This window comes from Mobula hypostoma, chromosome 9 (assembly GCF_963921235.1).
Source record: "Mobula hypostoma chromosome 9, sMobHyp1.1, whole genome shotgun sequence".
NCBI classification, from domain to species: domain Eukaryota; kingdom Metazoa; phylum Chordata; class Chondrichthyes; order Myliobatiformes; family Myliobatidae; genus Mobula; species Mobula hypostoma.
In genome coordinates, this window is record NC_086105.1 from 105,129,720 (window position 1) to 105,157,149 (window position 27,430).

The 27,430-nt window shown below is 43.2% G+C and overlaps 2 protein-coding genes across 2 annotated transcripts in view; both read left to right on the forward strand.

Moving 5' to 3' along the window:
- LOC134352270 (apolipophorins-like) overlaps positions 1-14,162 on the forward strand; it is a 124,665-nt gene extending 110,503 nt beyond the window's left edge. The window contains exons 12-16 of the mRNA XM_063059560.1: positions 6,839-6,991; positions 7,975-8,119; positions 10,758-10,916; positions 11,451-11,575; positions 13,923-14,162. Coding sequence (XP_062915630.1) covers positions 6,839-6,991; positions 7,975-8,119; positions 10,758-10,916; positions 11,451-11,575; positions 13,923-14,162 — 822 coding nt within the window. The remainder of the gene's footprint in view (positions 1-6,838; positions 6,992-7,974; positions 8,120-10,757; positions 10,917-11,450; positions 11,576-13,922) is intronic.
- Positions 14,163-16,517: 2,355 nt separating this feature from the next.
- Positions 16,518-27,430, forward strand: part of LOC134351914 (uncharacterized) — a 201,738-nt gene continuing 190,825 nt past the window's right edge. The window contains exons 1-5 of the mRNA XM_063058828.1: positions 16,518-16,792; positions 19,978-20,136; positions 20,374-20,558; positions 24,685-24,867; positions 26,593-26,684. Of these exons, the coding sequence (XP_062914898.1) occupies positions 16,544-16,792; positions 19,978-20,136; positions 20,374-20,558; positions 24,685-24,867; positions 26,593-26,684 (868 nt within the window). The 5' untranslated portion in view covers positions 16,518-16,543. The remainder of the gene's footprint in view (positions 16,793-19,977; positions 20,137-20,373; positions 20,559-24,684; positions 24,868-26,592; positions 26,685-27,430) is intronic.

Sequence of the window (27,430 nt, forward strand, 5' to 3'; positions counted from 1 at the left end):
ACAGACTGAACGAGGCTACAACGCCAGACCGCTACCCTGTGCTGCACATTCAAGACTTCACAGCAAACCTACACGGCGCTAGGATCTTTTCCAAGGTAGACCTCGTCTGGGGATACCATCAAATCCCTGTACATCCGGACGACATCCCCAAAACAGCACTTATCACCCTGTTCGGACTTTTCGAATTCCTCCGAATGCCGTTTGGTCTAAAGAATGCCGCACAGACTTTCCAGCGGCTAATGGACACGGTGGGACGCGACCTGGACTTTGCATTCATCTATTTGGATGACGTCCTCATAGCCAGCAGTAGTCGGCAAGAGCATCTGTCCCACCTCCGCCAGCTCTACTCCCACCTGAGCGAATTCGGCCTTACAATCAATCCAGCCAAATGCCAGTTTGGACTCGACACCATCGACTTCCTGAGCCACAGGATTACTAAAGACGGGGCAACCCCGCTGCCCGCCAAGGTAGACACGGTCCGCCACTTCCCCCGACCCAACACAATCAAAGGCTTGCAGGAATTCGTGGGTATGGTGAATTTTTACCACCGTTTCCTCCCCTCAGCAGCCCGAACCATGCGCCCCCTGTTCACCCTGATGTCGGGTAAGGGCAAGGACATTACCTGGGACGAAGAGGCCGCAACCGCTTTCGTTAAAACCAAAGAAGCCTTAGCAAATGCCGCGATGCTAGTGCATCCCAGAACGGACGTTCCTACTGCCCTCACGGTGGACGCATCCAACACAGCGGTCGGTGGAGTGCTGGAACAACTCATCGTGGGTCGCTGGCAACCCCTGGCGTTCTTCAGCAAACACCTACGACCACCCGAACTCAAATACAGTGCTTTCGACTGGGAGCTATTGGCACTATACCTGGCAATCCGGCATTTCAGGTACTTCTTAGAAGGTAGGCCCTTCACCGCGTTCACAGACCACAAACCGCTTACCTTTGCGTTCACGAAGGTGTCCGACCCCTGGTGGTCCCGCCAGCAGCGACATCTGTCCTACATCTCCGAGTACACGACGGACATCCGGCATGTCTCGGGAAAGGACAACGTCGTGGCCGACGCACTTTCCAGACCCACCATACAGGCCCTTTCCCAGGGGGTGGACTATGCAGCGCTGGCAGAGGCACAGCAGGCAGACACTGAGATCCCCAGTTACAGGACTGCAGTCTCCGGTTTACAGCTTCAAGACCTCCCTGTAGGCCCAGGTGAGAGGACCCTACTATGTGATGTCGCTACCGGCCAACCCTGTCCCGTCGTCCCAGCAGCCTGGCGCCAGCGGGTTTTCGAGTCCATTCACAACTTAGCGCACCCCTCCATCAGGACAACCGTCCGGCTGGTCGCCAACAGGTTCGTGTGGCATGGACTTCGTAAACAGGTCAGTGAATGGGCCAAAACGTGCATGTGGTGCCAAACGGCCAAGGTGCAGCGGCACACCAAGGCTCCACCGCAGCGGTTCGAAACCACCCGCCGGAGGTTCGACCACATTCATGTGGATATCGTGGGGCCCCTGCCAGTGTCACGAGGAGCGTGGTACCTCCTAACTATGATAGACCGGTTCACCAGATGGCCAGAGGCAGTCCCGCTCACCGACACCACCTCCGAATCCTGTGCCCGAGCACTGATCGCAACCTGGGTAGCCCGCTTCGGGGTACCGGCCCACATTACCTCCGACAGGGGTGCCCAGTTCACCTCCAGCCAGTGGTCGGCAATGGCCAACCTTTTAGGAACACAGCTACACCACACAACTGCCTACCACCCACAGTCGAACGGACTAGTGGAGCGCTTCCACCGTCACCTGAAATCGGCTCTCATGGCCCGCCTGGAGGGGCCTAACTGGGTGGACAAGCTTCCCTGGGTCCTGCTCGGAATCCGCACGGCGCCCAAGGAGGATCTGCACACCTCGTCGGCTGAGTTGGTGTACGGCGCGCCCCTGGTCGTCCCAGGAGAGTTCATACCAGCCCCAAGGGGGCAAGAGGAAGAACCCACAGCAGTCCTGGACAGACTACAGGAGAGGCTCGGTAACCTGGCCCCCATCCCCACTTCACAGCACGGACAGAGCCCGACCTGCGTACCCAAAGACCTGCAGAACTGTAAGTTTCTTTTTGTACGACGGGGCGGACACCGGGCACCGCTACAGCGGCCCTATGAGGGACCGTTTAAGGTGATCAGGAACAACGGGTCCACGTTCGTGCTGGACATTAGGGGGAGAGAGGAGGTATTCACAGTGGACCGACTCAAACCGGCCCATGTGGACTTGGCGCAGCCGGTCCAGGCTCAGGCACCGCGGCGCAGGGGCAGACCTCCCAAACAGAGGCCGATCCGGACTGTGGACATTGGGGGAGGTATCGCCGATTCTGGGGGGGGGGTTATGTGGCGATCCACTTTCTGGCACCCACGAACCGGCTCACAGCAGCGCGCGCAGGCAGAGGGCCGGCCCCAAAAAGGGCGCCAGGCCATCTTCACCAGCAGGGGGAAAATCCCGCGCGCAGAAAGGGTCTGGGAATATGCATTCCCCACAGCAATCCCGCCCCAGGGAGGGCGGGAACGGGAAGGCTTTAAAGCAGGCCGACAAGTTTGAATAAATCTCTTTCATCGCAACTCTAACTCACCGACTCCGTGTGGTTATTCTAGCGCTGTGTGCAGCACGCCGCTACAGTGTTCCATTATCCTGCTGTTGAACTGGAATACAGGCAACATAACTCTTCCCACCCAGCTCACTTTAGTGAACTCATTGGCTGCCCAGCCTCCCTGTTGATTGGTTGTTGCATCATAGCCGGGAGCGGCTTGCATCTGCCAAGACAGACCTGTAATGCTTAAAAGTAGTCTAAACCTCATTTAAAAAAAGTGCATTGTTTCTGGGACAGCTGCTGGCAAGAGTGCCTCAAAATGCTTACTTTGGGTAGCTTTTATTTTTGTAGTGATGTCAAGGCATACGCATATTGTTCAGTTATGGAGGGACTATTACATTAAGAAAAATAAGAAGTGATTTAATTGAAATATAAGAAGCTCTTAAGGGAAATAGAGTTCTGACAGATCATCTTACCATCTTAGGTTAAAGATCAGCTTTATTTGTCACGTGTACAGTATATCAAAACATACAGTGAAGCGCGTCATTTTGTGTCAACGCAGTTTAAGGATTTGTTAGGGGCATTCTGCAGGTGTCACCATACCCCTGCACCAACATTCCATGCCCACAACTTACCAACCCTTTCTAACACATATGTCTTTGGACTGTGGGAGGAAACCAGAGCACCCGGAGGAAACCAGTTCACATAAAGTGGAGAAAATGAGCAATTTCAAGTTCCTGGGTATCAAGATCTCTGAGGAGCTAACCTGATCCCAACCTATTGATGCAGCTATAAAGAAGGCAAGAAGGCGGCTGTATTTCATTAGGAGTTTGAAGAGATTTGGTTTGTCACCTAAAACAGTGGTCCCCAACCATATGAGGAAACGATATGATTTGGCGATATGAAACAATATGAGTCAGCTGCACCTCTCCTCATTCCCTGTCACGCACTGTTGAACTTGAACATCCCCCCCCCGCCCCCCACCGTCGGCCTATCTGCAAGAATATCGTCAATATTAAACCGGTCCGTGGTGCAAAAAAGGTTGGGGACCCCAGACCTAAGACACTCAAACTTCTACAGAAGTACTGTGGAGAGGACTTTGACAGGCTGCATCGCTGTCTGGTATGGTGGGGATGGGGGAGCTGCTACTGCACAAGACTGAAAGAAGCTACAGAAAGTTGTCGGCTTCATGTAGGGTATTAACCTCCATAGTATCAAAGGCATCTTCAAGGAGCAGTGCCTCAGATAGGTTATTATTAACGACCCCCATCACCCAGGTCATGCCCTCTTCTCACTGTTACCATCAGGAAGGAGGTACAGAAGCCCGAAGGCACACACTCAGCAATTCAGGAACAGCTTCTTCCCCTCTGCCATCCGATTCCTAAATGGATATTAAACCCACGAACACGACCTCACTTTTTTTATTATCTGTCTTGCACTGTTTTTAATCCAACTATTTAGTATTCGTATATATAGTTCAATTCATTTACTTATTTATATTCTTCTACATTATCATGTATTGCATTGTACTGCTGCTGCTAAGTTAACAGGTTTCACGACATATGCCAGTGATATTAAACCTGATTCTGAAACCAACATTGTCACAGGGAGAATGTCACACATTCCAAAGATGTCTATACTGTAGGTTAATTGTCCTCTCTGTAAATTGTTCCAAGCATAAAGGTAAGTGGTAAATTTGGGAGAGACTTGAGGATGTGGGAAGATTCAAGAACTGGGATTATTGTAGGATTAGTGTAATTAGGTGGTTAATTATTGGCCAAAGGGCCCATTTACATTTACATGCTCTATCTCTCCACGACTCCAAATGTGAAGCCGCTATTTACTTTCATTGGCCTGTCTTGAACTAGTAGTCAGAGTATTAAAATAAGGGTCAGCCATTCGAGACATTGATGGCAATGAATTGGGGGGGCATGGTAGCATAGTGGTTAGCACGACGCTTTACGGTACCAGCGACCTAGGTTCAATTCCCGCTGCTGCCTGTAAGGAGTTTGGACGTCCTCCCTGTGACCACGTGGGTTTTCTCTGGGCGCTCTGGTCTCCTCGCACAGTCTGAAGGCGTACCGGTGGGAAGATAATCGGTCATTGTAAATTGTCTTGTGATTAGGCTAGGATTTAACTGTGGGAATTGTTGGGTGGTGCATCTCGAAGGGCCCAAAGGACCTACTCTATGCTGTATGTCAATAAATATAATAAATAGATTTATTCACCCAGATATTGATGATTCACTGACATATCTACTTGATGGTTGAGTCGCTGAGTATATTCAAGGTAGAAATTGATAGATCTTCAGGTATTAAGGGATTCAATGAAATGTTTCGTGCACAAGGTGGAAAATTCACCATGATCTTGTTGAATGACAGAAGCGTCTTTAAGGGCTGAATGGCCTATCTGCTCCTCTTATGTACTGCAGGGCTAATTCAGATCAAGCCAGGCAGCAGCAGCCTTGTTTCAGCACAACGATGGTCTGCTCTATCAGTTCTGGCATGGCATTGTTTTTTCATGTGCTTTTCTCAGATTTTATGCATTGTGTCTTGGGGTCGCAGCTCTTGTTACAGAATAGCCACGCTTGGCTCAACACCAGCACTTTAAATGCAGCCGGCACTGCAGACTGCCACTGAATGAAAGAATGATGACTGTTGTCGGATATTCAGCATTGGACTGCATATTTCATTACCTGTGGTCATGCATTAAAGGAGTGTGTTTACTTCCAGTCTCAGATGGAGTTGATATTGTGGCACTGCAGTGCCGTGTGTGTGTGTGTGTGTGTGTGTGTGTGTGTGTAGTCAATGGTCCCCTGCACAGAGAGCAAACGTACAATGCCAGCAAAGCATTGTTTTCTCATCACATGCCTATTTCCAGACACAGAAGAAAACATGTCTGTCTTGGAATGTAACTTTTCTTGCACAACTTCCATATTTTCCAGATATCTCTAGAACAGGGCTTCCCATCCTAGGGTCCGTGAACCCCTTGCTCAATGGCATTGGTTCATGGCATAAAAAAGGTTGGGAACTCCTGGCCTAGAAGGATGACTAAGAAAGGTTTGTCAAGTTTGACAGCCTTTGACACTACAGTCTTTGTTCTGCTCTGTTGGTTATACTCGGGATGGTGACAACACACAGATTTCCCTGCGGATAATTACTGGGAATACTCAGCAGGTCTGGCGCAATCTGTGGATGGAGAGGAGGGTTTGTTTCCATGCAATATCATTTCATCACAAAGTTAAAGGGCTGGAAAGAATGGGGAGGGGTGGAGAGAACGAGAGAAATATCTCTGATAGGGTGGAGAGAGATTGAATCGCTCGCTGCGGTGGTGCAGGTTGGGGAAAGATGTTGAATCCTCATTAGTCGCATGATCCAACGAAAGAAGCAACTAGAGGGGCAGAATTGTAAATGAAGAGGGAGAAGGAGTAAGAGAGGGAAAATGTCTGAAGGTGAGATACTCACTAGACAAGCAAAACTCTGCATCTGCAGGGTACAGTTTTGTTTTCCTGGGGAAATTGTTACTGGACTGCAGAAACCATGTACTTCTCTTAGATTCAGATAGGAGGATAGTTCCTTGAAGAGTCTGGGCAGATAAACCATGATATATCTCCTACCCCACTCCACTGCACTCAACCTCCTCCTCTACCTCTCTTTTCTAGGAGTGGAAAGAACTTCCTTGATCTCGGTTTATCCTCCCAGCCCTGCAGTACTCTGTATAGGGTCGGGAGAATAAATAGATTATGTCCAGTAATGCGTGCTTGTAGAAGAAGATTGAAATAAATTAGACATTGTCCAGCACCTGCCCCAACACTCCTTGGAGACTTGAAACATTTGCAGAAAGCGCTACACCTTTAAACAATCACTTCAACAATCATTCGTATCTAACTGATTAGACAGTAAAAAATGGTTTGTCTCATTAAATAGTGCTGCTAGGATCTTTCAAGTGTCAAGCTAACTATGTGAGGGTAAGGGCTGACCATCACACTACAAAAGGAAAGCACCAGGTTTATCATGATGCACCTGCCCACTGCACTTTCTAGCAGACATCCACTCTATGTTTACAACCTCCCTCACTATCATAATTTCTGGGGAATTCAAATTTCTGATGTATATTGAGTCTGCCAAACAGAAACTCAGCCCCAGAACTATTGTTACTGAAAGGAAACGAACTATTTGCTGTTTTGGTATAACTGCATTTGCTGTTTAATATTTATTTTTTACTTGAGCCAGTAATGGTCTGAATATTGACTTTACTCAATCTCCAGGTGCTGATGTCCTTGAAAGCAATTGGAAACGCTGGTCTTGCAGCTGGAGCTCTGATCCCGACACTGAATAAGTGCGTGCAGTCGAAAACTAATTTGCTGCAAGTGCGACTTGCTGCTATTTATGCTTTCCGGAGAATTCCCTGCAAAGCTGATGTAAGATAATATTCACAGCAGATTGCTTATCTATGGAGGCACAAGACTGCAGATGCAGGAATCTGGGGTAGTCAGTCTGCTGGTGGGAAACTCAGTGACCTGAGCAGCATTTGTAGTGGGTGGGGGTAAAGGAGTGTCATAATTTTAGTTGAAACCCTGCATCAAAACTGATGAGTTTAGATCCACACTGTTGACCGTTCCTTCTCCCCACTGATGCTGCTGACATAAGGAAATCTGCAGATGCTGGAATTTCAAGCAACACGCATAGAAGTTGCTGGTGAACACAGCAGGCCAGGCAGCATCTCTAGGAAGAGGTACAGTCGACGTTTCGGGCCGAGACCCTTCGTCAGGACTAACTGAAGGAAGAGTTAGTAAGAGATTTGAAAGTGGGAGGGGGAGGGAGAGATCCAAAATGATAAGACAGGAGGTGGGGGGATAGAGCCAAGAGCTGGACAGGTGATTGGCAAAAGGGATATGAGCAGATCATGGGACAGGAGGCCCAGGGAGAAGGAAAAGGGGGGGGGGGAAGCCCAGAGGATGGGCAAGGAGTATAGTGAGAGGGACAGAAGGAGAAAAAGGAGAGAGAGAATTTCTCTGTCTTCTATCATTTCGGATCTCCTCTTCCCCCTTCCACTTTCAAATCTCTTACTAGCTCTTCTTTCAGTTAGTCCTGACGAAGGGTCTCAGCCCAAAATGTCGACTGTACCTCTTCCTAGAGATGCTGCCTGGCCTGCTGCGTTCACCAGCAACTTTGATGTGTGTTGCTGCTGACATGCTGGTTTTCTCTAGCAGATTGCTGGCAATATTTGGCTGCAGTTCCACAGTGAGGATCTTTTCTGTTCTGATTAAACATTGTTTAATTTTAAATAAATGCAGGATAATGACTTAAAATCTAATGCAAAATTTATTTAAAGTGACCAGACCTTTCACTTTGTCTGCCTGACTTGGTTCTTCATTCTTGCTGATGCTCTTGTTGCTTTTAGCGCACTGTGTTAGTTCAGCTGTATCAGACAATGGATGAAGATGTGGAGCTCCGAATTGCAGCTTACTGCATCTTAATGAGATGCCCCAGCGATCAGCTGTTCGAAATAGTAGGCCTCACTCTGCGGAAGGAAAAATCCACTCAAGGTTGGGATTTTGGCACGCTTCGAAGTTTCTTGTGACAATGAGTGATGCAATCAAAACTTCTTAATGGGGTCATTTAATTGGCAAGCTTATTGAAAATCTGCCGCAAAGTTTGAAACAGTGTATTAACAGCAAATGGATGAAAAGCAATGTATTAAAACCTACTTATTTAAACATGTAACAATGGAAAAGTTACAAGATGTTTCTGTTAAGAAAACAGACCAGGGTTTGATAAGACATCGTTACTAATTTATTAGTCCTGATTTTACATTTAGCCTGTGGATTAACACAAGTTGCAGGTTGGTGTACTTAATCCAGGAAAGATCTTGGCTCTCAGTTATTTTCCATTCACTAGACCTGATCCCTTCCCGGCCTCTGTAGGAATAACTGGCCACTCAGTGCTCAATAGCGGCAGTTTAACACAACAGGAAATCATACAAGAGCATAAGAGGATTGAGGCAGGATTTGGCCATTTGGTCCCTCAAGCCTGCGCTACTATTCAACATGTTTATGGTTGATCAGTTCCAGGCCTCATCTTCAAGACCAGGTCACCTTAGTCCTCAGTTCCCAGATTTTTTTCAAAAAATTATTTGCCTCCTCCTTAAATGTTTCCTGGGATCTAGCTGCCACAGCCGTCTTCAAAAGGAAGTTCTGCAGATTTACTGTGAGGAGAATTGCCAATGTGCCTTAGTCTTAAATGTCTGCTTTCATGCCATATAACTATGCTGCTACCTTTGAGACTCGCCCATAAGTGGAATGATCCCTGAGGATCATTTACACTGTTATGCTCCCTTAGGATCTTTTGTATTTCAGTAACATCCTACCTCTCATCTAGTTGGGCAAAAAGGCAGGATTCCCTACTGTATGATTCTATGACCCATTCTGTTAAACACCAAATAATGATGATTCCGAGTATTGAGCCACTCATGATAGGGTAACCATCTCAATCTAATAAGTGGTCTAATATATTTCTTCAGTACTTCTTCCTATGTTAATATATACTGATGCATGGGATCCAAATCTATACATAATACTCAAGGTATGGCCTCACCAAGGCTTGTACAATGTTAATATCCCTTCCTGATTTTGAAGCTCAAACCCCCTTTAAAAGGACTAATTTACCTTCCTAACTGCATGCTGCACCAGTCTGTTAACCATCTGTGATTCATGCAAAAGAACACCTAGATGCCTCTTTCCTACACCTATTTAGTCTCTCTCTATTCAAGGTTCTATGGTTTCTTTCTTTCTAAGTCATAGTTTGTCATTGGAGCTGTCTTAACAGTGCATGAACTCACACTACCCCACATTAATTTGCCAAGTTTTCACCCATTCACTCAACCTACCCACCAGGAGCCATTCCCAGCATGTCTGTTGGGAACATAGAAAATAGGTGCAGGAGTAGGCCATTCAGCCCTTTGATTCTGCACCGCCATTCGGTACGATCATGGCTGATCATCCAACTCTGAACCCTATACCTGCCTTCTCTCCATACCCCCTGATCCCTTTAGCCACAAGGGCCATATCTAACTCCCTCTTAAATATAGCCAATGAACTGGCCTCAACTGTTTCTTGTAGCAGAGAATTCCACAGATTCACCACTCTCTGTGTGAAGAAGTTTTTCCTCATCTCTGTCCTAAAAGGCTTCCCCTTTATCCTCAAACTGTGAGCCCTCGTTCTGGACTTCCCCAACATCGGGAACAATCTTCCTGCATCTAGCCTGCCCAATCCCTTTAGAATTTTATACGTTTCAATCAGATCCCCCCTCAATCTTCTAAATTCCAGAGAGTATAAGCCTAGTTCATCCAGTCTTTCATCATATGAAAGTCCTGCCAAGTACTCCCCTGTTAGAGCTCCAAGTATGTCCCCGTTATGAAGGATGGAGCAGGAATTTAGAGTTCGAAGAATTACGGGGATAAAGGAGGCCCAATTTTCCTTCCAGGCTAAGATTATCAAAATAGTTTCAGCCAGCCCAGTAACCCCATAGCTCCACCTGATGTAGCATTTTAAAAGCAATTAAACAGTGTAGTCTTAAACCATGCAGTTGAGAAAAATTGTTCAGACAGTAGACCTGGAGAGTGTTAGCAAAGCCTGAGCTGCCATTTTAACAGGACGCCTGGTGGCCTTGGCCTGGTTACATTTGCCATGTAGTTGAAAGTTAATATTAGCCAGATTAGGATGGCAGAAGAGTGGATGAATGTAAGGTTTACTTTACCTCCTCTTACCTGCTGTTCACTGAGAGTGTGTGGGACAAAGCCAGTGAATGATGCAATCAGGTGAAACACAGATAAGGAAATCATATAATTGGTACATTTCATTTCCACTTATCCAGCAAAAAATCATCCAAGATTCTGTATACTGTCTTCAAATTTATTTCTGAAATTAGAATAGAGAGTAATATGATCTCCACTAATTACTTTTAATGATGATTTTCTTTTGTTGTCACTAAAGTGACCATTCTTAATTTAATGAGAAGAATTGTTTGAAATATTTTTGCTGTTTTATCCAGACGATCAGGGATAGAGTGGAGGAAGCATTCCTGCAATAAACTTGCTGTAAATGGATCATGTATTTGAGCAGTGACGTGTTTGTACACTGTGGTGCATGTGGATCATTCTTTAACCAATTAAATCTATTTTCTCAGTGGGCTCGTTTGTGTGGACCCATTTATCTCAGATCATGGAAACAAATAACCCCCTCAAACAGCAGCTGAGGGAATCTCTTCCCAATTATATCATCAGCAAAGACTTTGACCTAGAACACTGGAAATATTCATCGTATATGGATGCCACTTTTCTGTCAGGTATAACGGCAATGTGTTCAATCTATGTATGCCAATTACTTCAAAGGGGACATCTGTTGACTTTAACTCAAGTAACATCCCCACTTGTAGAGCCCACCAAAACTATGGCAGCATTTTGTACAGCAGACAAATGAAGAGCAAAATTAGTGATCATGATTGCCAGTCAGTGTTTTAAAAGGTTGCTTTGGGTAGTTTTAGAATTATAAGTAAATGCAGCTTATTCTTTTATATTTGGCAAATGTTTGAAAACAAGGTGTAATAATTTTAAGAATTAGCTGTTAAGTTGGACTTGTATATTGTAGCTTGAATATATGTTTCCAAGTCAAAAGATTGGTTTTGGACACAATAATCCCAGTGGAAGAAACATTCTAAAAGAACCCTTTGTAATGTAAAAAGTATTTGCCAATACTCCAGATGCACAGTCTACATGTTGTTATAATTCCTAGAAATTAAGACGTTGTGCAATGGCTGTTGAGGGAAAAAAAGTGTTTGTTTACTAATGAAACCTTTACTGTTGCACTTCATTTGTTACAGAATCATTTTCTGTTGGGACAAATGCAGAAGCTGCTCTTGTTTTCTCTCCAAAGTCCTTTTTGCCTCGTTCAGTAATGGCAAATCTCACCGTGTTTGCAATGGGCCATGCTGTCAATCTCCTGGAGGCAAGTTTCCTTTGATCAAAGGGCATAATGTTTTTCCTAATTAATCATGAGGGAGAGAGAGGGAGGGGGAGACATTCTCTAAATGGCAAGAATGTCAGAACTGTGGAGAGTGTGATTCAGAAATCCAAGTACAAAATGTACTAGGGGCAGTACATGGGCACAAGCAATTATTTAAAAAAAACAATGAAATGAATTCAAATCAATTTGACCAGAGTGTAAAGAAGTGAAAGCTGTGTTGTATTCCATGTTGAATACTCTGGTTAGATCCCACTAAGTTCACCAGGCATCAACAGGAAAATATTCCAGAGGTTGGGATCATACCTCACAGATAATTGAGATTGTTGGAGTCATCATTGTAGCACAGTGTCCAAGGACCAACCATCTTCAGCTGCTTCATTAATGACTTTTATGTCACAAGTGGCGCTGTTGTCTGATAACTTCACAATATCCAATTCCATTCACATTTCCTTAGCAAATGGAAGAGGCCATGCCAGTGTGCAACAAAATGGGGACTACATTTAGGTATGTGTAGATTATTGCCAAAGTAACACTCATACCACAAAAAAAACAACAATGACCATCTCCAAGAAGAGAGAATCTGAACCTCTCTCTTGGTGTTCATGGTATTACCAGAGCAGGTCAGAGACTGATGGTCGGGGCTGTGATGGAATGCTGTCAACGCATACAGCACTATTCAAAACAGAACAGCCAGCTTGGTTGGGATTCTGTCAATCTCCCTAAACAGGGACCCCCTTCACCATATAGCCAATCCAAATGCAGTACAATTGCTCTCTCAGGCTACTGCAACAGCATCTACCAAACCAGCAATATCTACAACTAGGAAAGGCAAGGATGGCAGTGCGTGGGAGCAGCGCCTCCTCTTGGAAATATATTGCCAGTCCTTTACCATCGCTAAGTATAAATCCTAGAACTCCCTGCCCAAATGCATTGTTGAAGTTCATTCACAAGCAGAATTGCTGCAGTTCAAGAAGGTGGCCTACCACCAGTTTCTCAAGGGCAATTAGTGATGACAAAATATGGTACCCTTACCAACAATTCCCATATCCTTTGAGTGAGTGAAACCAAATTGTAATTAGATCTCTGCAGCATTTTTCAAGAAAGATAAATTGGATTTTTTATGCAAGCCAGGAGAGACCCACCGGAATGATTTTGAGGCCAAAACGATCAAACTGTGAGGACAGATTTAAATACAGAAGATAAAAATGTGATCAGATTGAGCTATGTTGAGGTAGTGTGTTAGATACAGAGAATATTTTCTGTGGTGAAGGAGACAAGGACAAAGAGGTGACCCGTGAGTATTAGAGTTAGGTACCTGGTATTGACATCAAAAATATATTTCTTTGCAGAAGTGATGATGGAAATCTGCTCCCCAGCAATTGTTGAGTTTGGATTAACTGAAAAGTCAAAGCATTGATTTAAAGAAATGAGTTGGGCAAGGGTTGAATAATCATGTCAATTTTAAGATGCAGGTTATTTTGCTTTAATTCATCCCTGTTCCTATTTGCTGACTATCACATCACTGCCTTCATTATAATGCTCTCTCACTAACCAAAGTAAAGTTATACCATGGTTTGAAGATGAAAGACATTTGTATCCACTTGTAATCATTTACCTTGTTGGATAAGCTTTGGATCCTTATTCAAATGTAAGTTACCAGCTTAAAGCAAAACAATACAGTAATGAGTGAAAATATTAATTACTTTTTACAATTTTCTCTCATCTGAAAGCAATGGGAGTTTATCTAAGAGCTACAGATTCTGTTGTAGCACCTCCATTCTGAAATATTCCCTGGTGCACCGAAGCATGCGTTCTTCAGTTTTCTGGTTGTAACTCTAACAGATACCCATTTATTTTAGTGAGATTGTTATTACTGCTGCAATCAGAAACTACAGTTTGGAGTAAGGTGCCTTCATCCACAAATGTTTAGTTAGCCTTTTTATTACACCGGTTCCAAGTCCAGGAGTTAAATGAAGTCTGTACTTCTAAAAATTCACTGGTTGTTCTGCTACGATATTCAAATGGCAAATATTCTAGCATTTGGAAAGTTAGAAGTAGATTTGGTTGTAATGCAGACATTTACTGCAGAGTAGACAACTAGGAAACAAAGTAAATGTCACAAGCTACTTCTGGTAATTCCAAAGTGACAAACTTTCTTTGTAAATGTAGGCATTTGGAATTTATGATGGTAAAAGTGCGCATGACAGGAGGTGATTACAGTTTCCTGAAAAGTTCATAGAAAATTTGGAAGAATCAAAATTAATTTTGGGTGGTGATTAAAGCTGAGGGTTATAAGAATGGTTACTAACCATTCTTCTCATGATTCTAGGCAGTACAGATATTTATTCCCATTGACTTCAATGATGTGAACCCAGAGGATTCACTGAACCAGCGATCTCAGACACCAGGTCTGCAGGCATTGAAAGTCCTGGGTTGGAGGTCTGTAAGGGCAGGAGTCATGAAGGGAGTAACCCCCTTCGCCGGTTACAGGAGTAACCCCCTTCCCCTGTACAGATCCAGAGGTCGAGGCGCAAAGTTCAGGCCCTTGATCGGTGAATACAGGGGTTGAGGCCTCAGGTCAAACTTCTGACTGCTGAGTACAAGGGTTGAGGCCTAAAGGTCAAATCTGTGATTGGTGAGTCCTGAAGTACATATCCCCAGGTCAGAGGTCAAAGCCGAAGGTTAAAGTCCAGAGCTCAGTGAGTCTGGAGGTACAGGCCCAAAGGTTAAAACCTTGAGTTGGCTTGTCTAGACGCCAGAAACCTGATGTCTGTGTGTCCAGGCCAGGGACTGGAGGTTAGAGGCCCAATGTCTGTGAGTCCAGGGCCAAAGTCTAGAGGTGGCCTGTCTTGGGGTTGGAGGCCTGTGTGTGTATGTGTGAGGGAAGTTGGTAAAGAGCCCTGTTTTGCTGCTGTTGCTTTGTTTTCTTTTGTTCTTGCTGCTGCTTGTGTTGTCCTGCGGTACATTGTGGACATGCTGTGTTGACACTGGAACATGTGGTGACACTTGCTGCTGGTTGTTACCACAAACAACACATTTGTTTCAATGCACATGTAGTAAATGAAACTTAATCTGAACATGCACTTGCCAATGCTCTAAGAGAATATCTTACTTGCCTGTGGTCTTTGAGGGAGCATTGATTTGCAATGGAGACCTTTGAAAAAGGTTGTTCCCTCCACTGCAAAGTAATTTGAAAATATATTCATACGTACATGGCTGGTAAAACCATAGGCAATGAGTGTTGCAAGAAACTTAGGTGTTCACATCTATCCCTGTCATTGGTCAATTTGCAGTACAGACTACATTTAAAGACTGTCTAATGTCCTCAAGACCGATTTTATCTAATTTCTCATGATTAGGTAGAGCCACAAAGAATGGATGTGGCAGTTTTAACGAATATTTAGCCTGATGAAAGTTCAGCTGGTTGTCAACTACAAACGTGTTGCAAAATTTCACCAGGTGTACTTGTGGCTTGACTCTTAACCTGGTAATCTCATTCAGTATTGTATCTCCATGGTAATATGCCACAGTTGCCAAGAGAAAAGTACTTGAAGCATGATGTAGATAACTTTAATCAACGTTGCTTTATTAAAGATAGGTGTCTCTCTATTAAACCCAACTCAAGCTCAGTGGCAGAGTTTGTTGCCCCTGTGTGATGTTTGTGCAGGAGTGGATGGAGCCTGTGGCAGCTAGAGTCTATCCCATCATCGTCATCATCATGCACCGTGTCTTAAGACATGGGCGATCGTGGTCTTTGACCATGATTGTTCTTGGCAAATTTTTCTACAGACGTGGTTTGCCATTGCCACCTTCTGGGCAGTGTCTTTAGAAGACAGGTGACCCCAGCCATTATCAATAATCTTCAGAAATAGTCTGCCTGGCCTCAGTGGTCGCATAACCAGGTCTTGTTACATGCACCAGCTGCTCAAATGATCATTTACCACCTGCTCCCATAGCTTCACCTGACCCTGATCAGTGGGGGGGGGGGCGCAGGAGAGGGGTGGTGGTGGTTAAGCAGGTACTACCCCTTGCCCAAGGGAGACCTGCAGGTTAGCAGAGGGAAGGAGTTCCTTACACCTCCTTTGGTAGAAACCAATCTCCATCCCACCAGCACTCCAGCCCATACTCTTGCTCTAACAGAAAGCAGATTTGGTTAGTTTCCATTGCTGCTGTTCTTGTAGACCACCAGACAACGTGAACAGTATTTGAGCAACTAGGAGCATGGCATGAGATGAAACCTTTTGAGGGCTAGCTCAAATACAGACTGCTATTGTCTACCAGTCGTTCTGTCTTTTCCTGCATCTCTCTGCTTTAAACTGATCTCTGAAGTTAAACTCTACAGTCAAAATTCCAGGGCCAACTACAGTATTCAACTTGGAGCAGTAGGTGCTGGCAAACACCTGGGCTAATTGAATCAACCATCATCTGCAAGTATGAAATTATTTAAATCTTTAAATTTTGCATAAGCTCTGCTATTCAGGAGCTTTCCTTCGGATTTTTCCTAAAGTGAACGCTTTATGGATGGTTAAATCTCCTAGTCAGGATCAAACTCAATAGATAAATCTAACCCAAAGAGCCAGATTCTTAATATATGAAGCATTGTGTTTGGGGACGTGAAGTCTATGGCATTTAAGGTCAATTAATTCGGATACAAACTTGTTTAGGAATTATAGAATAATACCAACTTTGAAGCAGGTAATGTCATTCACAAACTTCGATCGCAAGTGTGATTTTAATAGTTGGGAATCTCTAGCTCTGTATTTTCATCCATATTGATTCCAGCCACTGGCCTTGCTAATGATGTTGTACATTTTGGAATGATATTTATTTACAAGATTTAAATGTGGCATTACTTTTGTGTCATTAATAGTATTCATCTCATTTTTTTCTCTGCCTATTTATGTACAGGTTGGCATTCGAGTAGAAAATGCTGAGTATCTTGTACAGAAAATGTTGGGTCACAAGCAACCCCCTTTTATGCCCAGGCCCAAATACGTTAAAAATTCAAGGAAAAAATGGAGAATGAGAAAACCAGCTAAATTTTCTGCTCAGCCTCTGAATAAGAAAGGAGCTGTGACAAGGCACACCGGTGGCAAATCAGTGGCATCAAATCATCAGCTGGAGAAACTCAAGCCTGAAAGAGCAAAAAAAAGCTGCCGGAATGTGGATTATAATAGAATTAATGAAATAGAGACCAAGGTAAGTATACACTTATCAAAATACTTAGTTGAATGTCTGCTACAAATTAATAGTCATACAGTGGAAAAACAGGCCCTTTAGCATACCATGTCCACGCCAACTATTAAACATCCATCTATATCTGTCCCCTTTCAAAGTTCAAAGTACGTATACATTAAACACCCTTGAGATTCACGTCCTTACAGGCAGCCACAAAACAAAGAAACCCAAAAGAACCCATTTAAAAAAAAGACTGACAAACACCATATGAGCAGAGAGAGGAAAAAAAGTAATGCAAAAAACAGAAGTAAGCTAATAGCATTTAGAATAAAATGGAGTCCTCAAACATGCAGCCCGGAGCAGGCCACAGCTTTAGCCTCAGTTCAATTCATAGTGGAGTAAATGTCGCGGATCCCGCAGACACAAAGCCTGGAGCCAGCACATGGTCCGTTGTGTTGTATGCCTCCACGATCTAAGTACTCATCTACAGTAGATACTACTTAAAATCTCTGAGAGTAACCGCCTCAGCCACACATTTGTATAAGTTACTCCCCGCTAACCCTCTGCGTTTAGAAAATCTGCCTCAGTTCCCTTCTAAACTGTTTATTTCCAAACTTAAATCTAGGCCTTCCAACTTCAGATGGTTCAGAAATGTGATTAGGATTACTTCCGACTGTCTTTTCAATGCCCCTTATATTTCATATTCCTTTATCAGCTGCTCTCTCAGCCTCTTTGCTCCAAGGAAAGTGAACCCAGCTTTGAACTGAGAATCCTGAGAAAGGAAACAATAAAACAAAAGATCATGAAGGTGGGCCTCAGAAGGAACTTTCAGTTGGGATCAATTGACCCTCGTGCAGGGACTAAAATTACTAAAAAAATTTCAAGGCCTGAGCCATCAGATTTGTGGTTCCTGGAGTGGTCTCCACTGATAAGTAAAACTAAAAAGGATCAGAATTCAGTGAAGGTGCCTAGAAATCAATATTAACATAACTTCATTAAAGCTTACTTTGTGAAATGTGTTCCCTATTATTCTGGAAACAAATTGAAGGCTTCGCCTAGAAATTCAATTGTGTAGCTGTCATCATTTGCCAAAGCCATTTGGAACTTCTTGGCACAAACAAGAAAATCTGCAGCTGCAGGAAATCCAAGCAACACACACAAAATACTGGAGGAACTCAGCAGGCCAGGCAGCGTCCATGGAAAAAGTATAGTCGGCGTTTCAGACCGAAACTTGTTGGCATGGACAGCTTTTGTTGTCAGGTTGAAGGAGAGGTGGTTCTGTGCCCAGTGGTCCCTGCATGCAGATAAGGTTGTCGTCGTTGCTAATGCATTTGTGTTTTAGATGTGTGACTAGGAAACTACATGGTCCTCCATGAAGAAAGCAAGCAAGACTTCCCTACCTGGGGTCTACGGAATCCTTGTTTAGTGGTACTGGTCCATGGCGTAAAAAGTCTGAGAACTCCTGATATAATGGAATGAAGATCTGTTTGGGCACTCCTATGAGGGTCTGATCTTAGCTTCATTTTTGTTGGAGAGTGTACACCAAAAAGCAGTGATTGCTTCAACTCTGATGCAATAACGGATCACATTCCTCAGCATTTTTAGTGGGCCTCTCAACTGCTGGTGTTGGAGAAACACATACTCATTCCTGTGTCCATCTCAGCATTAATCACATCTGGTCACCTGAAAGTGCTCCACTATTTCCAGTAGTGAGGATTAGAACTGGTTTATTGTTGTCATATGTACCAAGGTTCAGTGAAAAACCTGTCTTGCATACTGTTCATTCAGATCAATCAATTATACAGTGCATTGGAGTAGCACAAGGTATAACAATAATAGAATATAGAATAAATGCACAGCTACAGGAACAGTACATTGCAAGTAGACAATAAAGCTGCAAGATCATAACAAGGTCGATCATGAAGTCAAGAGTTCATTTTGTCCTACTATAGAACCATTCAATACAGCATGGAGGAAGCTGTCTTTGAGGCTTATGGTACGTAGCTTTAGGTTTTTGTATCTTCTGTCCTAGAGTGAGAGGAGAAGAGATTCTCTGGGGTGCATGGGTCTTTGATTATTCTGGCTACTTTACTGAGACAACAAGAAATACATCAATTCCATGGGGGGAGGTTGGTTTCAGTGATATGCTGAGCTGTGTTCACAACTCTCTGAAGTTTCTTGCAGTTACAGACAGAGCAGTTGCTAGACCAAGCCGTGAAGCAGATAGCATGCTTTCTATTGTGTACTGATAAAAGAAACATCAAAAAGGGGGGAATATACAGTAATAAATTTCTTTAATCTTTTAAGGAAGAGGAGGCATTGGTGCATTTTCATAGCTGTAGTGTCTTTGCAGTTAGACCAGGAAAGGATGTTGGTGTTGCTCACTGTGAGAAACCTGAAACCGTCAACCTTCTCAGCCTCAGCACCATTGAAATAGACAGGAGCATGAACACTGCCCCCCAAAGTAAATAACCAGAATCTTTTGTTTTGCTGACATTGAGGGGAAATGTTGTCAGAACGCCATGTCACTAAGCTCCTTCTTGTACTCTAGCTTATCATTATTTGGGATATGGTACATTATGCGGCATCATCTTCAAACTTGGAGATGGAGTTGGAGTGGAATCTGGCCACACAGTCATCAATGTATGGGGGGTAGAACAGGAACTTGAGGTTGCAACTTTGTGGAGCGTCGGTGCCAAGTTCCAGCTCTGGGGGGGAATCCTGCAGATATATTTGTGCTTCACATACAACTCCTGAATCTGTGCAACTGTGCAAAATACCCGTGAATTGTACAGCTGTAATGTATGTACATGACAGCTTGTGTTGTACCTGTAGGACAATCAGTCCCTGCAGCCACAAAGGACACTGGTATGGGTCTCTCATTTTGATGTGCATTTATTGCAAGGTAGAATTTCTAGCCAAGCACATACCAATACCATCACAGATCTCCCTCATTTCCCTTTAGAGTTCCAATTATAACCCCCTGCTACTTGTACTCGGGGTATACCAGTGGTATTTGTGATTTCTGATCATGAGTTAGAATCACCTAAATCTGTGTCAGTGAATTTTGTGTCTGTTTGGCCTCTGAAACAACTGCAATGTAAAGTGCAGTAAATATATTAACTCTGCAGGGAAATTTCATCCGTTAAGCTGTTTTCCTCACCTGAGCCCTGCATTAAAAACTTAACCTTGTTTTGTTGATTTAGTTTATGAAAAGAATGGAGAAGAGGAAGAAGAAGCTAAGTTGTGGACTAAGCATCAAGATATTTGGAAATGAACTGAGTTTCTTAGACTGCAGTGACTTGAGGATGCAAATAAAACAATACTCTTTAGATATGGCAGAAATTGCAATAAAACTCTTGAAGGTAAATGAAGACATTTGATGTTTCATTTTAACTGGTGTAATTAACATAATTATATGAAGGTTAGAAGACTAATCAACTTTTTACTTCAGTTCTAAAATATAAATGTAATCTCTTTGTGTCCGCTTTTAATTGGCAACTGTAACTTTGGCTATGAGGAAGTTCTTGTTAATAATTTCTCTCTTTGGTGAACAGTAAACAGTATAGTTTACTGATCTCATACATTTTTTTCCTCTTTAGGGTCAAGAAATTCAGTATAACAGAAGGACAAGTCTTGCTACGGAGGAGATGACATTTTCATCCATTTCAGGTCTCCCAATTAAACTTGCTGTAAATGCATCTGCTGCCATCAGCATTAGAATAAAAGGAAGTATAGATCTTAAGCAGAGGACTGACTTTGCCATCACTGGTTTCATCAAGCCAAGGTATGGACTCCAATGAAATGGAATGAGAACTAAACATATTTATTTTGTTATGCAAAATGCTGCAATTAACTTGGACTATTCTGAGAATTCCATTTTGATTGGGTAGCATGGCAGTTAGCATAATGTGACCCAGGTTCAATTCCACCCACTATCTGTAAGGAGTTTGCATGTTATCCCTGTGACCATGTGTGTTTCCTCTGGGTGTTGCAGTTTCCTTCCAATTCCAAAGACATATGGGTTAGTAGGTTAGTTGGTCACATGGGTGTATGTGCAGAGTAGGCTCTTTGCATTGGAAGAGTCTGCCGCCGTGCTGTATCTCTAAATAAATAGATTTCAGCTTTGCGTTTTTTATTTTGGTAGGGGAGATTGATAATATCATGCTTTAAGTGTTTATTATGTATGAACTTAGAGCAGAGAATGCTTTAAGTATTCAGCAAGTCAGATGTTATCTGTGAAAAGAGCTAAAGAGAGAAGAATTAATTGGGCTGTCAGTTAGTCAGGGCAGCTGTTTATTTGGGATAACTCTTAAAGAACAAAAACTAATCAATAAAATAACTGGGATTCCCTCCGTTTATTTGAGACACTATGCCACTTAACTGGGACAGGAGACTATGCTGGAAATTTTCCAACCGGCGTCGGTTGCATGCACTTGTGTGGCCATTAGACGCTACTCTGTGCTTAAGAGTGAACAGTTTTAAATAGCATCAGTTGCGTGTGTTTGTGTTCAAACAGCAGGGATTTTTGTCACTGTTGGCAAGAAATAAGCAGTTAGACAATTCAGAACTCACTTCGTTGAAGCTTGGAGATGCCAGAAACAGCTAGGAGGGAAAATAAAATTATTTCAGTGCTTCAAGTTAGGAACTATGAATAATTAGAAGGTAGAGGCAATTATCTTGAATGTTATAATGAAATGATGATTTGGAGGATGTTGAAAGCATTATATTAAGACAGTTCATTATCTGCACTATGTGTCTGCGCTGATTTTGTACATTTACAATCAATCAGAAGAACACGGCAGCTTATATTCCATCAATGACTTTTAGGAACCAATATGCAGTTTTATAGTAGCAGTATTGGTAGTGCTCCAACTTGTTCTGTTTTTCATTTGAACAATTTACTATTCAGTTAAGTAGTAGATTTTTTTAATACTTTTCTAACTATTTCCATAAAACTTCAGCTAATTGAGGCAGCCGCTTAATTGGACCAAAATGTACTACTTCCATATATTTCAATTGACCAGAATTCACTATATTTACCATTTTCACTGTTTTTATTTAATGTTTCCTGTATTCGGACTTTTTTTTGCTTTTTGATTACACAACTTTTAAAACAGGTTACCTCAACTTGTTCAGTTAAATTGTTCAGTTTTAATACATGATCAAAATATTTTATTGTAAAATAAAGTTATATTCTAGTGAAACTAGTAAATAAGGGGGAATCCTTTCATATTTCAGGAGATATCAGTTAAATATGTGACTATGTCCTCAGCTCACTTGGTTTGTCAAATTCCAAACCTTCTCTTTGGGATAAGGGAGATAACAGTTAAACATGGGACATTGACTTCAAGCCAGCTATCAATCTAGAAACAAGCTAATTAGGGACAAGCCAAAGGCCGGGTCTTTGACTTTTTTTGTATTGATTTTGTTACGTACCCCGTAACTGGGTTGCCAAACCAGCAGAAATGGATCACTCAGTTGGAGTCTGGAGCACTAGAACTAAGAAAGTTTTATTAAAGAAATAAGCAACACAGTAATCGAAAGGATAATAAATGCAACAGTTCAGCGATGATAAACACATATGTGCACAGAATTAAGATAACAGCATCAATCAAGCTCTATCGTTGTCTAGGGGTAAATGACCAAATTTAAAAGTGACTCAAAGTTCAGTCCAGTTAGTAGTTCAGTTCGCAGTAATCGCTGCCATGGCGATGGACAACGTGGGGGAAGAGAGAGATAGAACAGGAACAACTGATCATTCAGAACGGCTTCACTCACAGACCGGTGAGATTGCTCACAAGCAACTTTTTGGGCGGGTCCTTGGTGATGTCACCTGAGGTCACCGACTGTGACCCCTCCTCCAGATGCGGTCGATCCTCTGCAGTGAACCCGGCACCCAGGCAAGGGCGGACACACACCGGGTTCCCGCTGATCGTACCTTTCCACCCTGGTCGTTGTCTGGTACTTCTCACCCACTCGTGAGAGGCGCACCGCTTCCAGGGTCTCGTTACCTCGGGTGGCGTGTCCTGCCTTAGCAAACCTGTCCCTTTTTATCCCCCTGCTGGGGCATCGCCTGTCCATCACTTCAAACAGTTCAGGGTTCAAAGGGGGAGCCGCTCCAGACAGCTCTCTCTCTCCCCCGTCCCTTCATTACACATCTCCAGACGCTGCTCCATTGTTCCTTATCTCTCCTTCCCCTGAGGGCAGGTGGCAGACCACTTGCTGATGTCACTGATGCTAACCCAGGCCAGCAAACATCTTAATTTTTATGTGTATTCTCGTCACAATTTATTTAGCTTCCAAGCTCAAAAGGCCTGTAGGCTAAAGTTTAATGACCGTTGTTACGTACCCCGTAACTGGGTTGCCAAACCAGCAGAAAGGGACCACTCAGTTGGAGTCTGGATTACTGGAACTAAGAAAGTTTTTTTAAAGAAATAAACAACACAGTACTCTAATAGTAAGGATATAAATGCAACAAGTTAGCAATGAATAAACTCACATGTACACAGAACTAGGATAATAGGATCAGTCAAGCTCCATCTAGGTGTAAATGACCAGTTTCAAGTGACGCAAAGTTCAGTTCAATTGATTTCAGTTCAGTTTGCAGTAATCACTGTTGTGCCGTTGGGCGGGGAAAAGGAGAGAGCGAAAGCGAATGAATATTCAAAACGGATTCCACACAGACCTTCGATATTCCTCGCAGTTAGCTTTCGGGTGAGTCCTTGGTAATGTCTTCTGAGGTCACCGACTGTGACCCCTCCGTTCCAGACACGATCGTTCTTCAGCGGTGAACCCGGCACCCAGGCAAGGGCGGACACACACCAGGTTCCCGCCGACCGTATCTTTCCACCCTGTGCGTCTATGGCTGGTCCCGCAAGCAGACGTCCAAAACTCCCACCGACTTGTGGTACTTCTCACCCACTCGTGAGAGGCGCACCGCTTCCAGGGTCTCGTTACCTCGTGGTGTCGTGTGTGTTGTCTCAGCAAACCTGCCCCTTTTTATCCCCCTGCTGGGGTATCGCCTGTCCATCACGCTTCAAACAGTTCAGGGTTCAAAAGGAGCCGGTCTTGACAATACTCAGACCGGTGTCTCCTTCCGTTAAACTCTCTCGTCTCTTCATTAACATTTCCAAATGCTGCTCCATTGTCTTACTTATCTCTCTCTCCTGAAGACAGGTGGCAGATCAACTGTTGATCCCAGGGTTCAAAAGGAGCCGGTCTTGACAATACTCAGACCGGTGTCTCCTCCCGTTAAACTCTCTCGTCTCTTCATTAACATTTCCAAATGCTGCTCTCTCCTCTTACTTATCTCTCTCTCCCGAAGACAGGTGGCAGGTCAACTGTTGATCCCACTCGTGCTAGCACAGGACAGTTAACATCTTAGTCTATGTGTACTTTTGTAACCCTCTTTCGTCACACCGTAAAGTCTTTAAAGTCTAACCCTATATCCCCTTCATGAGAGGTAGAAACAGGTAAGGCCGGCCAGCGGGGCTTTGGTGAAGCTATATAGGCCAATCCCCTGTACAGTGGATACAATGGATTACAGAAACATTGATGAACTCCAGCCATACCATCGACTTTGGACAATGAAGATGGGAGATTATCAATGGACCATGCTCCACTGGGAGCTAAGGGCCCAAGAAGAAAAAGAAGAAAGAAGTCTTTAAATTGCCATATTTCTTGTAATAAATAAATGAGTTAAAATAGCAAAGTATACAAAAATGTGAATCATTTCCATTAATTTTGAAGAATGGGATTCATGGGAAAGATCTGAGAGCTTACATAGACTCAGAGGGACAGATAGTTTCATCTGTCCTTATTGAAAGTGCTTATACTCTGTAGATTTATTTATGTTTGAAATTTGAACAGATGATGTACTTTCGAAGATGTTCATAGTGTTCTGCTTTTAGTGCTCATATTCATGTTTCGGCACACATGGGACTCGACGGGACAATCGGTAAAGCTGGTTTGGAGTGGGTGGCTGGAATGAGGACGCTGACAAGCCTAGATGGTGGAATCCAGCTGAAGAAAGGAAAAGATCTGAAAATTTTTCTCAATACACCACAGGAAACAATGGAGGTCATTGACATCAGGTGATTGCACAAAGATCATTTTCATGACTGATCTTTCACCAAGCATACAGCTTGTTGGTTATGCTTCAGATGCAGATTATGCATCTCTAGTGTGACATGAAAGCTGTGCAGTCTTTCTCTCACACTCTGACTCCTGGCTTGTTGGGCCATTGTCTTTGGTATAGATATATCAGAGTGGCATTTGCTGTGGCTCATGAGTTAGTGTCAATAAGCAGGTCGGAAGGAAAAAAGTAATTTCCCTTTTCTTAATTTAGTCAGTTGTTCTACTGTAGTTTACAGCCCTCTCTTTCCTGTAAAACAATGCATATCAATGCTGACAAGCTTTAGTGATGGGGGACATGCATTAGAATCTGAAGATTTCAGATAGTATATTCTCCTTTCTTTGTATTCCATTTGGCAGTTCAAATATGGATAGGTTCATTCAACCCATCCAGCAGATAATTGAGTAGTGACTGTGGAAGCCAGGGATCTGGCAGAGTGACTGTCATTTCATTAACTTCTTCCTTATCTCCACAAATCACTAGAGAACGGGCAATGTATTCTTTCAGTCTGGTACATGCTCTCATTTTATAGTCTTAATAAATCAAGCTCACAACAAAAAAAGAAAGCTATTTGCTTCAGGCTAGATTGTTCTGACCTACAGAATAAAACTAAAATGCTCTATATTGTTAACTTTATTGAACAAACAAAAATAAGCCCTGGAAGCACAGAACGGATCCATCTGCATCTGTAATAGAGAATCAGGTTGCAACATTTTAGGGGTACATTACTTTGCATATGGGGTTTACATTGCTGAAGGTAGTTACCAGGATCATTGTATCTGAATGGCTTTTTGCTGGAGCAATACATCAGTAAATTCATTGTACGCTATATCTCTTATCTGCTTTTAGCACCTGTCAGATTCTCTTTTTGGAGAACCATAATCTCTGCTAGACCTGTTTGTGTAGTAGCATATCACATGTCACAGTGACCATTGTATCTCATCAGACTGGCCTGCGAGTATTTTCCGACTGTTTTCAGTTTTAATAAACATTTCCAACACAAGATGTAATTCCTTTATAATGTTTCAAATCTGGATAATCTGAGGCTTTGGTTATTTAGCAGCTGAAAAAACAGAACATAAAAGTAGGTAGCTTTACATCCCCTCTGTTGTATTATGTTTGGATAGTCCTGTGCCTGTTCAACAGTACAGACAATATAGTTTGGCCCCTTCGAGCTGGTGAACTAGACAGGGAAAGCTAGTATACGAGCCCTCTGCAAGGTTGTTACAATGTGGACGCTGGGACTGACTTTGAGGAGTGGCAGGACGTGTGGATTCCTGCTGCAGCTAAGATCTGCACTTTACTCCCTCCTGGGTGGGCAAAAATATACATATCTACTGAACTCCTGTTGGGCTGAGGTGCCAATCAGATTTCTACAGTTTACAAAGCAACTGGAGGTCACTATAATAACCCTTTCAAGTTTAGCTACGGTAAAATGAAGCCTTCTGTCATGTTTTCCTGTTCATTTAGGCCCTACAAAGAAGATTGGAACATCTTTTGTTACCTGTCCCCATTTATTTGTTACAGAATTTTTATTACTTTGAAAAGTGACTCCAGGGGAGCTTTAAACTACTTGTTGCCTGTAAGTGAGGTGAAGAAATGCATATCGTAGCTGTGGGGATATATGCAAGCCGTAGACAAAGCCGATGACTTTTCTTTTGTGTCCGTGTTTATTGATTGGCAGCTCAAGACTTTACACTGCAAGTCCAGGTGGAAAGGAGGAAATTATTGGATCTCTTGATCGAACAGAAGCAAGAACATGCAGTGAAGAAGAATGTAAGTTGACCCCGTGCACACTTTTCCAAAAAGGTTGACGAGACTTGGTGATTACGAGGGGTGATTGATCAGTTTGTACCCTAAGGTAGAAGGAGCCAATTTTAGAAAACCTAGCACATTTATTTTTCAACATAGTCCCCGCCAACATTTACACACTTAGTCCAGGAGTCGTGGAGCATACGGATCTTGGACCTCCAGAAAGTGTCCACAGCAGGGGTGATTGATAAGTTCATGGCCTAAGGTAGAAGGAGATGAGTTATACAGCGCTCGTTACATGCACGTGCAGTTCAACTCTTTGAGTGATTATGCAGAAAGTTTGAAGTTAATAACTCATCAGGGTTGATTGATAAGCTTGTGGCCTAAGGTAGTAGGAGATGAGTTATTAACTTCTCTTAAGACACTCCTTAAAGTCAGCATTTTCAGCCAGGGTTTTGCTCAGCTGTCCTTGATATAAACTTGCCATGTTGTAATCTCTAATTTTGTTTAATAACGTTTTGTAGTGCCCAGGAATGGAATGTTGAAATGCCTGTTGTTATTGATATTGCTATAACTCAAATCTTATTTCCATTTCCCCTTAAAGCAGTTTCATTTAGTATTACACACATTGGAGGTCTTAATGTATTGGTTTTTAAATGCTTCATAAAGTCCTGGTGCCAGGTAATTATAGGCATATTCTTTATTTCTTCTGCTTATTATTAGCTATTAGAAGTATTGCTTAAAGGCTGTCTGGGAATCCTCTTTGAAAT